The 13506-nt window shown below is 33.7% G+C and overlaps 1 protein-coding gene across 1 annotated transcript in view; it reads left to right on the top strand.

The window, feature by feature from the left end:
* Positions 1–13506, top strand: part of eya (eya transcriptional coactivator and phosphatase 2) — a 179324-nt gene that overhangs the window by 141863 nt on the left and 23955 nt on the right. Inside the window, exons 3-4 of the mRNA XM_072541267.1 lie at positions 11199–11383; positions 13185–13344. Of these exons, the coding sequence (XP_072397368.1) occupies positions 11199–11383; positions 13185–13344 (345 nt within the window). The remainder of the gene's footprint in view (positions 1–11198; positions 11384–13184; positions 13345–13506) is intronic.

Raw genomic sequence — 13506 nt, 5'->3', positions numbered from 1 at the left:
ACAATCATTGTAATATTGTTGCTGTTTTCAATAAAAGTCATTTTAGAAAGAAGTGTAAGAATATTTCTACATCAAATGTTGAAAAGTCGGTATTTTATTATTTTTTAAACGTTTTTACATTAGATAATAGAATTATTATTAACTGTCTTCCTAATATTGCGATATAAAACTCTGTTTTAAAATTTTATTTAAAAGTTTCTTTTTGTGATGCTTATTTTTCTTAATCTGAATACAAATATTAATATATTTATAAAAATATACTTATAAATATAAATGGTTCGTTTATGTCTGAAACTACATGTACAATGTAATACTTGTAATCACTTGACTGTTATACCTGAAGGGTTTTCTATCAATAATTACGGACAAGATATTTCACACAGATTTTCAAACGTGTGTCTATTTGTTCAAACATCAGCAGGCATCAAGGGTATTAACAGACATTAGCATTATGTAGGTGAATGGGGGCCCTCTTGATGTCCTTTTATACAGTCGACAATAATAGCACAGCATCACGTCCAGTACCTACGCTGCGGTAATTGTGCTTTTTCCGACGGACTATTATGACAAAGGACCTGCCCTTTTATATTTGGAGCGTACGTATGTACTCCCGTTTGTGAGAGTAGTGCATTATTTTGTATTAGTCCTCGATTGATATACATCATGGATCCGAGTATTGAAAACGAGGGGGAGGTCGTAAGATGCATTCCGAAGAGTCTAATCCGTTGTGGCAATATATAACAATTAAAACGCAGCAAGTATGAACTACAAAAGGATCAGAAATTTAATATAAAGATATTAGTAAAATTCAAAGCTAATCAGAAGAAAAGTGAAATTTTAACCAATAGCTAAATATTCTCACCAAGTTTAAAAATATACAAAAATTATATGTAGAAAACGGAACATTATTACATACAAATTTATTAGTACTAAAAACAGATTAAAATAGTAAAGCGGTAATCATGGAGAATTAAATGAACTGAACATCCAACAAAAAGTTATAAATAAACAATGCACTATCACCAAATATGTATGACCTTCCTAACCTATACAACTATACTATATATACCTCCTTAGACTCCATACACAAACATACCTCGTTGGTATGTACAGCGCTCTTTACTCTTTAGTATCACTTAAAATTCGACCACCAGAATCTTGTGCCTGTAAATTCTGCTTTTGCCCGGTAATTCTTTGAGTTTTTTCATGCAAATCAAAGCTCTCATGTCGTTGATTCAGTTTCTAAATTTCTAAACAGGATTCTTGTAGCCATTGGTATTTTTCTAGTTTAATTATTTTTTTTTATGTATTTCATTGCATTTTTCTCTGTTTCTGGATTTGTACTGCCTCAGAAAGTCCATTAGATCTAGGATGTCTTGTGTTATCCAGTCTTTTTAAACTGTTCGTGGTCTTAGAAGCTTTTCCCGAGATGGAATAATTATTGTTGTTTTCATTTGTTCTCATCAATCATCTATGTTGTAGGCATCTTCTGGTCTAATTTCGTAATAGCTTGTTGTTAATTTCTTGTGAAACCTTATTCAGAGTGCCTGGACCTTGGAGTGCATCTAGTGATATTTTGAAGGTTTTCTAATTTTTACAAAGTATCTTTAGCCTGACTGTGATTGTAGAGCACAGTCGAGTATGGTCTGATCGAATATCGGCACCTAGGTAAGTCTTGACCGATTTTATGCAGTTTTTAAATCGTTCATTCACTATAATAATAATCAATTTGATTTCTTACAATATTGTCTTCTCGATCACTTGGAGACTTCCAAGTATATAGTCTACGTTTTGGTAGACAAAACCATGTGTTCATAATTACAAATTTTTGCTTTTAGCAGAACTGTACCAACCGCTCTCCTCTTGCATTTCATTGTCCTTAACCGAACTTTCCAGTAATATTGAGAGTACTTTCGTATCCTACTTTTGCATCGAAGTCCCCCATGATAAGAGTAGGTTCGTGTTTTTTTGTCATAGCTCTTAGGCTTCTAATACAAGTTGGTAAAATATTTCAACCACGATATTTCCTTTGTCTGCAGTTGGTGCGTATATTTGTATTATATTTATATCCACTGGGAATTTAATTAGCATTAAGTACTCGATTTGATAATGGGACAAATTTTCTTACAGACTTTGTAAGAGATTTCTTTAGTATGACCGCTTCGCTGTTTTGATGTGACTCATCGTTTGATCCAAAGTAATGTATTTTAGAAAAACTGAAAATTACTATAAAATAGCACCATAATCGATTTTACACACATAAGATAAAATTATATAAGCGCATTCTATTTTGTATGTTCTAAGATTGTCGTATCAATTGGATCTTTTTATTTTTTGTGTATTCTTTAATTATTTCCCTTAACTGTCTATAACTTACGCTATTGTAAATACAGATAAAAATACACATCCAAATATTTTTCAATAGAGATACAAGTTTACCTTTCAATTAAAATGTTTATTTTATTTACTAGTTACAAAAATATGAACATGTATCTGTCAACCAGTAGACATTGCTTTTCTTTTTCTTAAAATAGGCGAAATATTATTTGAAATAACACATCGACAATCGGAAAACATGTAAGGGAACAAGTGTCAAGTGGGGCTAGAAATACTTTGAATATGACAAAGAGACGGAACGAAACGAGCGACAAGATGACAGAGATGGAGACATCCCATTTGGTTCACACATGTTTAAGAACTAATAACGCTCTTTATAATATATTTCATTCAGACAGTTTTTACCTAAAAAAAGGCGGGTGTATAAACAAGAATAATGATTATTTTCTTATTCGTGTGACAGATTTAGTTTTCTTTTTATGGTGTTTTCTATTTGGGTGTCATTAATTTTAGCAAGAATTTCCTTATTACTTTTTTTTTTATTTTAAGCACCTGCCACTTTTCATTACATCTAGAAACGAGCATTTGCATGCGTAAAATTGTCCTAATAAAATAAAGTACATCCTTTTGGAAAAAATTATGGTCCTATATTTTTATGGCAGTCTCACTTTTAATTACTTTCTAGGATATTTTTATAATTATTGTACACCTAGTGTTTATTAACAAATCTTAGTTATTCTTATCTTCTTTTCTTCAATACACTCACCGGCACAATTAACCGCCGACAGTTGTATTTCTTTCAATTTGCAGAAGTCATCTTAAAAAAAATTTTATGAAAGGTGCGGTGAAAACTACCCTTGAGGAAAAGAAAACAAGAAAATTATTAAAAAAAAGCCGTTTTTTTCAATTTCTTTCTTTCATTCGTTTCTTTCTTTCGAAAGATGCATTAATCTAAAGTTTTCATCAATAAACGGTGCGAAAGACATGACATGAACTTGGAGAACTTCTTTCACGTATCTTTGAGCATTCACACTGTCTCTATCGAACACAAGATCAGTACGAGCTTTGTAAGAAATACATCCGTAAATCATTATTGTCCCTGTTCGGTGAACCGCTGTTTCGGTTATAGTGCATAGAGAAATCTTTCATTTTGACTCCTGTAGACACACTGACGTTTATCTGGACCTCCTAAGGCTATTCTGTTCTCATCTGAGAACAGTATTTTCTTCCATTACGCCACAGTCCACTCAGCATATTCTCGCACAAAACCAAGTCTAGCTCTACGGTGTTGTGGTAGCAGATGGGGGGCGCGAGCTGAACGGAATGTCATTTAATTTCTTTCCGTCACTGTTCTTCTAATGGTACGTTCACTCACACTAACATTTCTTACCTTAAAGCGATTTCTCAACACGTTGCTGACAATGAAGCGGCCATCATGAATTGCAGTGCGTATATGTCGGCCTTGACCTGACATGCGGTTGTATGAACCTGTCTCCCGAAATCGTCTGATAGCATCCCGTACCGTAGTTCGGGGTACATCGAGTGTACGAGAGATACGACGTTGGTCGTACTCAGAATCAGCTAAAGCCACTGCCCTAGCTCCATCAGTTGCAACGAGTGGCATTTTTTATAGTCACAAACAATAAGCAAACATTAAAATCTCAAATTAAACAATATTCGCACACTATAACAGGAAATATTAACACGGTTAACACAATTGAAACAATGTCGTACAACGATTACATTCCAAAAACCCTTTGATCACACAAATTTAGGAAGCAAACTAAGGATATTAGTGTTTAATTTTTTCCAGCGTACCCACTTGAGAGAACACGAAACAGTTGATAAGCCATAGGTAATATAAAAAAAGTGACACATGATATAGATGGGCGGTTAATTGTGTCGGTGAGTGTATATTGTCATTATATTTTTGAGTTTCAATTTTCTAAAATTAAGAGGACTTAGCTACCATTTTGGAATATAACAGGGGGGGAGCAAAAGTAATCACCCTATTGGAAAACGCTATACCTTTTACAAATTGCTCCAAATGTCAATTCGATTTTGACATTTGTGAAGCAAATAAACGCAAAATAACGCTCGACAATCCATGATTCTATATTTACTCCACAAGAACGCGGAATAATTCTTTCCATTTTTATTGGCAAACATGTATCGGTTGTGTTGGCACAGCATGAATTTCATCGCAGATTTTCTGGCCGTCAGACAGCAACTGACGGCCAATAAACAATACGGCGTTTGGCCATTAGCTTTGAAGAAACTGGGACAACACAAAATGCTTCCAAGACTGGCCGGCTCCGGAGCAGCCGTTCTGCTGAGAATATCGCTGCTGTCGTCCAAGCCAAGATATCTAACAGGAGCTTGGAACATCGACAAAACGACGTGCCACGCGATTGGGCATTAGCCAGCGGTCCCTACGCAGAATTTTGGTGAATGATTTGAAGATGTTCCTTTACAAAGTGCAGACAGTGCATCAGCTGTTAGCTGTTGACCGCCAAATGCGTCTAACCTACACTCGAGGCAATTTTTTCTTCCTCAGTTGTACAATTGGGAATGGAGAACATGTGTTCCCACATATTCTTAATGAAGCATTTCTGGCTCGCTTATTCTTTCGTTCTGGCGATTTTCACTGACCGGCCAGATCACCCGATTTAACCGTTCCTGACTTCTTTTTGTGGGGTTTTTTGAAGTCACGGGTGTACGTCAACAAGCCTCTTTGAAGCCCTTAAGGAGAATATTCGACAGGAATTTAAGAACTTTTTGCCGGAAGTTCTAATAAGAGTGATGGAAAATGCCATAAAACGGGACTGCATAATCATTAAATCTGGCGGCGGCCACTTGGCCGATATCATTTTTTCTTCTTTGCCATTTTGACTTCTTAGCCAACTTGCTATGAGTCAAAAAATGAATAGAATCTGGTCCGTTTCCGGAAACCAATATTAGGCATCTATTTGACTTGGCCACTGGCAAGACAATCCAGGGGCTTCATCTTTAAACTTAAATGCCTTGCAATGTTGACAAATAATGTTCAGTTGTCCAGTCGCAACGATTTTTCTCATCAGTTTGACTTTCTCATATATTATTTTTTATTTGCAACATACACCACTTTGAATGTAAGGCGTGATTGCGATAAACTAACTGCGACCCTTGTTAACTCTTGTTTATCATTTAGTTTAAAAAAAAAACCTTCTCAAAACACTCACTGAACAAACTAACAACTGGACAGACGATCCGCTTGAATGGAAAGTACTCTAAAGGCGGGTTTACACGATCCAAGTGTACTTGGTTAAAGTCTGCTTGGACGTTGCGCGCGCAATACTTGGAAGCTACTTTGATCGTGTCACCTGTTCATTCAAGTAAACTTGTATCAACAGGTTCTATCCAAGTTAAGTAGAACGCTGACCAACTTCGTTGGATACAAGTAAAAAAATAATAATAATCATCAGTTATCACACCTAAGACTAATTAATGCAAAAAAGTAAAAATGAAAAAAAAAGTGAAAAAGTGAAAAAAGTTTGAAATTTTATCAGTCCCAAAAATTTCGGAAAAAGGTGAAATTTCTACTAAGTCGATTTCGTCCAAAATGTAATAGAAGTGTTTGTCGTGGTCCAAAAGGTAAATAAAATATTAGAAAAATATTCTATATAGATATAAGAGGTTAACGGGTGGTATTGTATTTTTTTGTGCCTGGTATTGAATTTAAAACTCGGGAATTTTTACAATTGACTTCCATTGTTTATTTTGTTTATCGAAAACAAAAAATAAGAAAGTTGAGTAATATTTTGAGAAATTAAGCTTTGGTTTGTTTTTGAAATACGAAAATCTAAGTGGCTAAAAAGAGAGAGGGTGGAAGGAGATTTTGGATGATGATAAATTTTAAAGGCGGAGAAGGATGGGCTATCTGTTTCTGACCTTAAAAGAAAGAACATCGAATCCTGAGAGGTGATTGTGTACAAGTAGTGCTATTAATATCAAACATTAAATTGAATATAGCGAAAACTATATCTAAATATTTTTAATGAGATAAGGAAAACATCTACATTAACATCAACAAAAAATACTGTTAAAACTTACCTTTAAAACAAAATCTACGTAGATTATATCTCCTATTCTGCTGGTCTATATCAGCATCCATTACTCGTAAACTGGAAATCCTGGCAAGGTAAATCCTATGAAATTGAATCACTCCGGACATCTTCTGATCCCGGCGGCGACCAACTCATTCTGACATACATACACGCTATCACAAAACAGTTTCTATTAGTTAGCCATTAAGTTGTCTAAAGAAAGAATTTTGGATGATTCCTAATCAATACTTGTGCTGCTGTTAGTATGTAATTTTCTTGTATTTTTACGAATATTTTTTGTCTCCTCTTCGTAGCTTCTTTTTTTCCCACTTCCTTCATTTCCTTCTCCGTATCAAAATTTCTCATTTAGACAACTTTTTGGAAGTACCTGGATCAGCCTCGAACAACTTACCCAAGAGTTTTGAAAGACTCACAGATTAGTCACACTTATTGACCCAGAAACTGTCAGTGATCCCATCTCACAGTTATAAAAATCGCACTCCTATACTGCGGAGTCCCTACCTTTAAAATATTTCAATATTTTACCTTAATTTAATAAATCAGTTATTTTGTATTCCATTTTATATTATTTAAACTTTCATTTACTTCAAATCTCCACCACAAACATACTCCTACCTTTACCGATAATAACGACCCGATATTAACGACACTATGCATGCTGGATGCTGTAACAAAAAAAGATTTTTTAATATATATATACAGCTATTATTTTGCTAGTTAGATTTAAAACAGTTGGAGATATGCATCCTCTAACATACAAAAATTTAAATTAAAACTCGAAATTCGTTCCGAGAATCGAAAATTAAACAAATTTATGAAAAATAAAATGAGAGATATGATTTTAAAAGACGGTAAAGTTTCCAGAATATCTATTTGTTGGAGTGATCATTACTTATTAAGAACCGAGATCACATCTGGAGTAAGGACGCCAGGTAAAACAAATGGTAAAGCAGGTTTCTTATTTAAGATCTTGTTTTCAAAATCAATGTGAGATATCGGCTTTACATCTCACAATATATGATATTACATTAACCTACAAAACTAAAAATGCGTACCGCCAGCATAAAACCAACTAACTAAGAAAGAATAAATTTACAAACAAGGAGTTAGTTTAGTAAACAGCTCCTCCGTACTTTAGGGTTTGGCTAATATACCGTTTCTACTTTCTAGGGTTTTTTATATTTGTATGGCATCTTAAACTTCCATAAAATTTCTTTTGTGAATTTTCTCTACTGTTACGGGTGATTCACTATCAATAAATCTCTTTATTAAATAAACGTCATATAACTCATTCACTAACTGAGCATAGCAATGAGATATTTCTCCTGAAATGCGTACTCCTTATTTTCATAATTTGTTATATTGCGAATGTAAACAGTATTTGTCGTTTTTTTATTAAACGGTACAAATATATTTATCAGTTTAAACTCCTAAAATTGAATTGCCCTTATTATATAGTCTGCCTTATTTTTCGGAATATTTCTAGAATTCAGTGGAAATCTCGTGACGTCGGAACAGCCATAAACTTTCTGTGAATCGCATAGTATATTTGTTCAGGGGTATAGCAAGGGCTGGAGCGCCAGTACGCTTATTTTCTCCCTATTATGGGTATCCTCTCGCCCTACTTTTGCATTTGCGTCTGCTTTCCTCCATCAATATCTCCTATCTTTGTCATAAAACTCATCCTTTGCTTCATATAGTTTTTCTTGTCTATAGTTAAGACCCGCCTGACTAATAGGTTATTTTTTATTAATAGCTTTGTACAGGTTATAATTGACTGATTTTAAAAAAGATTAAATTATACCACAATTAATAAATCAAAATATGAAAATGAAAAATAGACAAAACAAAAATAATGGCTACATAAACAATGACCAGATCCGACTACAAAAAAGATGTATATTGGGATATATCACTGGTAAATATAGGAGAGTGCAAATACAAAATAATAAATTATTCCGTGTACTGCATTTGATAAGGGTACAACGTTAATTAAATATTGAAATAATATTAATCAAATATTAACTTATTTCGTTCATCACTTAACCAGGTGTACAAAAATGAAGTTCTACCATATGCGTTAAATAAACCATTTATCACCTAGAGTTAACACAATTTCTAGTACACACATTAGAATTGTTACAGTTTTTTCGGAAACTACGATTTAAAGAAAAGCAGAGAGCCCATTGGAAGGAAGCATTTTGGTCTATCATAAAACCGAAAGCGTGGTAAGGTAATACTATACTTTCATAGTATGTTTGCCAAAACGTACGGGTGGCCATAATGCGGTTAGAATCTACAGCTGCCACATAACGATGAGGCTACTGAACTTTTAACAAAACAAAATATCATTAGGATTAGGAAAAGAGTTAATAAGGGTACCAACCATCAGTTAATAAAGGGTGGGTAATATTTTGGACTACTATTAACGACGAACTAAATTAGAAAAAAATGAGCATGCTTATTTTCTATAGAAAGTTATATCAGCTTTTATAAATATATAAAAATTCGGGAATTTATTGAGACAACCTCTACTTTTTGTTGCAAAAAAAAATTGCACTATATGCAATTTGGGTGTAGACTACTACTCTACATAATATGTTTGTTCGGATAGAATATTTAACGTCAATTCCAAATGAAAAAACGAAACGAAACATGCACTTGTAAGAAAATTAAAAAATAATCACTGGGAACGTTTTTCGAAAGAAATTGAACATTATTTTTACGGTCTGCAAAAGGAAATATGGATGGCGTTTCATAAGAGGTCAAAGAACGGAGGTAAAGGAACTAATAATAGTACCAAAACACATAGAAAAGAAAAGAAGAACAAACGACGCTAGAACCGGAAACACCAGAAATTACCACAAATAAAGAACAATCTAAATAAAGAGGAAGTTCGTAACACATTTGAAAAGCTGAAGAACAGAAAAGCAGCAGCTAAAGATGGGATACCAAATGAACTACTGAAATATTGTGAAGCAGCAATGACAGCAATGGCAGCAATGTGAAAATACCGTAAGAATGGAAAACGAGCGAACTAATTCTACTATTCAAAAAAGGAGATAAAAACAGGTAGAAAACTACAGAGGTATAAACTTGTTAAATACTACGATAAACCTTACAACTAAAATTTTGCAAATGCTAATAAATCAGAGGATAAGTTTAGCAGATGAACAACAGCAAAGCAAATTACTGAGAAATCACTAGAGTATAATAGACCAGCATTTCAAAAGCGTTTGACAGAGTACGACTCATGTAATCCATCTTCTATTTAATAGAGAAGCTCCCCTAAATATTATAAAAACTATCGAAAACAACTACCAAAACAACAAAATGGAAGTCAGAATGGATGAACAACTTACAGAACCTATAGAAATAGGCAGCTGAATAAGACAAGGGGATTCATTGTGGCTCATGCTCTTCAATTTGATCATGGATGAAATCATCAAAAGCGTTAACAAAGGAAGAGGATACAAAATGGGAAACAAAGAAATCAAAATACTCTGTTACGCACATTGATAGCCCAAGATGAAGATAGACTGCAAAAACTGGTCCACAGATTTAACATAAGAGCAAGATTTTAATATGACAATCTCATCTCAGAAAACTAAAACAATAGTAGTCAGCAAAGAACCAACCAGATGTAAAATAGAAATTGATGGCATCAGTACTGAACAAGTAATGGAAACAAAATACCTGGGAATTATACTGTCCAGCTATGGAGACCTGGACAAAGAAGTGAGAGATCAAGTACAAAAAGCAAATAGACTGACAGGATAGGATGCCTTAATACTACTACATGGCGAAACAGACAAATTAACACTGGGATGAAGTCAAGAATTTATAAAGCCAGTGTAAGACTAATAATGACATATGCCTCAGAAACAAGATCCGGCAGAGACACAACGCAAAGGCTACTGGAAACGGCAGAGATGAGAGTACTGAGAAGAATTACAGGAAATACACTGAGAGATGTATAGAGAAGTGAACACACTAGAAGAAAGTGTAACATACTGTGTATAAATGAATGGACACAAAATAGAAAAAAAAGGATGGAATAACCACATAAGCAGAATCGAGGAGACCAGTGTCGTCAAAATAGCAAGAGATACAACCTTCCATAGAGGTATTAATCCGCCAATGAACAAGCAGAATTGCTTATAAAGAGGAAGAAGAAGAAGAACCGGCTGAAGTACCTAGGAGTTACTCCCACATTTTTAGAAATAAAAACATGCTTCTTAGAAAACTGATATCATTTTACCAGGAGTATTAGCATTCTGGAGTCAAGCTACGACACTTCCGTGACATTAATTCTATATAGAAAAAGTCTCTTGACGAAAAAGATTTACAGTTGTCATTGGTTGTAAACAAGTATTGTAATATTGTTGGTGTTCCGATAAACTATTTTTAAAGAAGTTTAATAATAAGGTATTATTACCACAAAAGATATTGTTAGGTTGAGATGTAGAAAATGGTCTATACGACCTTACGACAACTACAATCTGCCAATTTTGTAGGCACACTGACTATATACAATTTTTTTAGTAGAATAAAATTTAACTTATTTACATACAGTCAAACTGTAGATCAAACTTTTATACTCTACTCTAAATTCTAATATGTGTACCACATATATTTAACAAAATTCTTTAATAACTGAACCAGTTATGCTACCAACGAACGATCTACCTTAAATAATATTCCTACATCTATTTCTTATTAAAACGAGAATAAATAATATCATTATTGTTTTAGGTTAATATGCGACTCTGCCTCCAGCCCTCAAAGTGGCCGGTCTTCGTCAACATGTGGTTCTCCTACGCCCATTACAGCGACAACCGTGATACACCCTGCGCCAGATCCCCTTTCGTCATCATCGCCCCCTGCGTCGATACCAACCGCTAACTTTACCCCTGCGTGGTCACTACTGGATACCCAAGGTAATACATACTAAATTTTAGTTTTCTTATTAAAATTGCAACTAATTAATGTAATAAACGTATTTCTTGTTAATTTGAATTGTACCTAAGTACCTACTATATTTTGAATCATACATGGAAACTTATTTGTATGTAAGTTTCGCCGAGTGATTATTTACTTCTTACCAGATTTTAATGTTTCTTGTTTACATTTTTAAATACAAACCGTATAGCCTAGTCAAAGTAGACTAAATATAAACGAAAATGTAGGCTATTGTGTATGTTAAAAAAACTGCTAAAAGGAACTACAACGTTAAAAGAGTTTTATTGTTTTATAGGCTCAATGGACCCCCAAATATGAAAAAATCGCGGAGTACTACCATTTATATAGGTGCGTTTTAAAGTGCAAAGAATTCACCTAAATGCACCGTAGTGCATAGGGACTAATTCACCCCTTTCTCAAAAATGCACCCTTTTAAATGGTAAGACTCGGCGGTTTTTTGATATTTGCGGTTCCATTGACCATATGAAACAATAAAAGCCCTTTAACGTTGTAGTTAAAGTACATAATTAATAGTCAAATATATTATAACTGTAACACGGTCTCTTATGGATAGATATGTATTATATTTATGTAGAAAGCGTAAATTCACAAACGAGACGGATCATGCAGCATCGGTCCACATCATGAAGAATCGATTGGTGAATAATAGGATACATAGAGGCATCTTGTTATTACAGGAATACGATTTTGAGTTCCGATACATCAAAGGCAAGGACAACATCATAGCAGACACTCTCACACGAGATGAAGACATAGGAAAAAGGAAGCAGTTACGTTGCATGACATGTGGGATTTACCATCTTAACACAAGAGGAAGGTGTATTTTCTTTGAATGAGATACGAACAAACCAAGAAGACTTGGAAGAAAGAGAAAGAAAAAGAGCAATGATATATTTTTTAAGAGAATAGACTGAAAGGAACTATATCTGGTGACCCAAACATTGGCAGAGAAAATGATAAATGAATGAAAATAAAAATGAAGGCGCTAAATTCTATTGAGCAATAAGTTTAAGCGTTATTTAAGCATCGAGCAAAAAGACAAAAGAGGGAATCTAATCGTTATGAAAAGGAGACCAAAAAAGTAGCCTCTGATGGCGGACATATCCGGAAATGCGAATGCGCCAAATTTAAATTTCATGACACTTCACAATAATCATACAGTGGTGTAGGGGTTCTAATTTATCTATTTATTTGTTATATTACATAATATTAATACATAATACACTTAAAACACTTTTTTTAACACTAGAACACAATAATGTTTTAATTAAATAATAATAATACTCTAAAATGTGAAACAACTGTTAAAAAACAATTGTTTTCAATAGAAAATACAAATAATCTTTCATGTGACAGTTGGGACAAATAATAACATCAGCAATAACATAACCCAACTAAATTTGATTTCTTAAACAAGGAAAGAGTCTATCTTTCCTTGTTTAATGTGGCCTCTCAAGATGGCACTTCCTGTCTAACAATATTTTTGTCCCCACTACCTTTACATTCCCTCTTTTGTCTTTTTGCTCGATGTGTTTAAGATACTGCAGCAAGCAGTATCTACATCTATAAAGATTACCTACAGCATCACAAGAATCCGTTAGGTATATTAAATAAATAATATTGAAAGAGAAAAAAGAAAAATAAATGGCGCGTGAGCACTAATCGCTGCATTTTTGATTTCTTGTTTATTATTTTCTGTATTTTATATTAAAATAATAATGATTCTAAAATGAATATGAGAATATTTCAAATTTGCAGGTGTCAAGACAGAGATCAGAAGTCCCGGCTTAGCAGAATCTGATTGTGTAGCATCTACGCAGGATTCTGCTTCTTTTTTTAGCACTTCGATAGACTTAGGCAATCTTTACGATAAAGATTACCATCAAACATATTCAGCAGCACATTCTTATTACAATAGGTGAGTAAATTACATATACAAAGAATAGTTTTTATGTACCTATATATCTGTATACAGCCAATAAATGTAGACAACAAATTGTTTTCAGAACCAAAACAATATTTTGTGTTTTTATTAATTGCATTAGAAGTCGTTCATCACCTTCACTAACGATTAATTGGT

This window comes from Diabrotica undecimpunctata, chromosome 8 (genome assembly GCF_040954645.1).
Source record: "Diabrotica undecimpunctata isolate CICGRU chromosome 8, icDiaUnde3, whole genome shotgun sequence".
In the NCBI taxonomy this organism is placed as follows: Eukaryota; Metazoa; Arthropoda; class Insecta; order Coleoptera; family Chrysomelidae; genus Diabrotica; species Diabrotica undecimpunctata.
The sequence above is the reverse complement of the archived record's forward strand: the minus strand, read 5'-3'. Positions and strand labels throughout refer to the sequence as shown.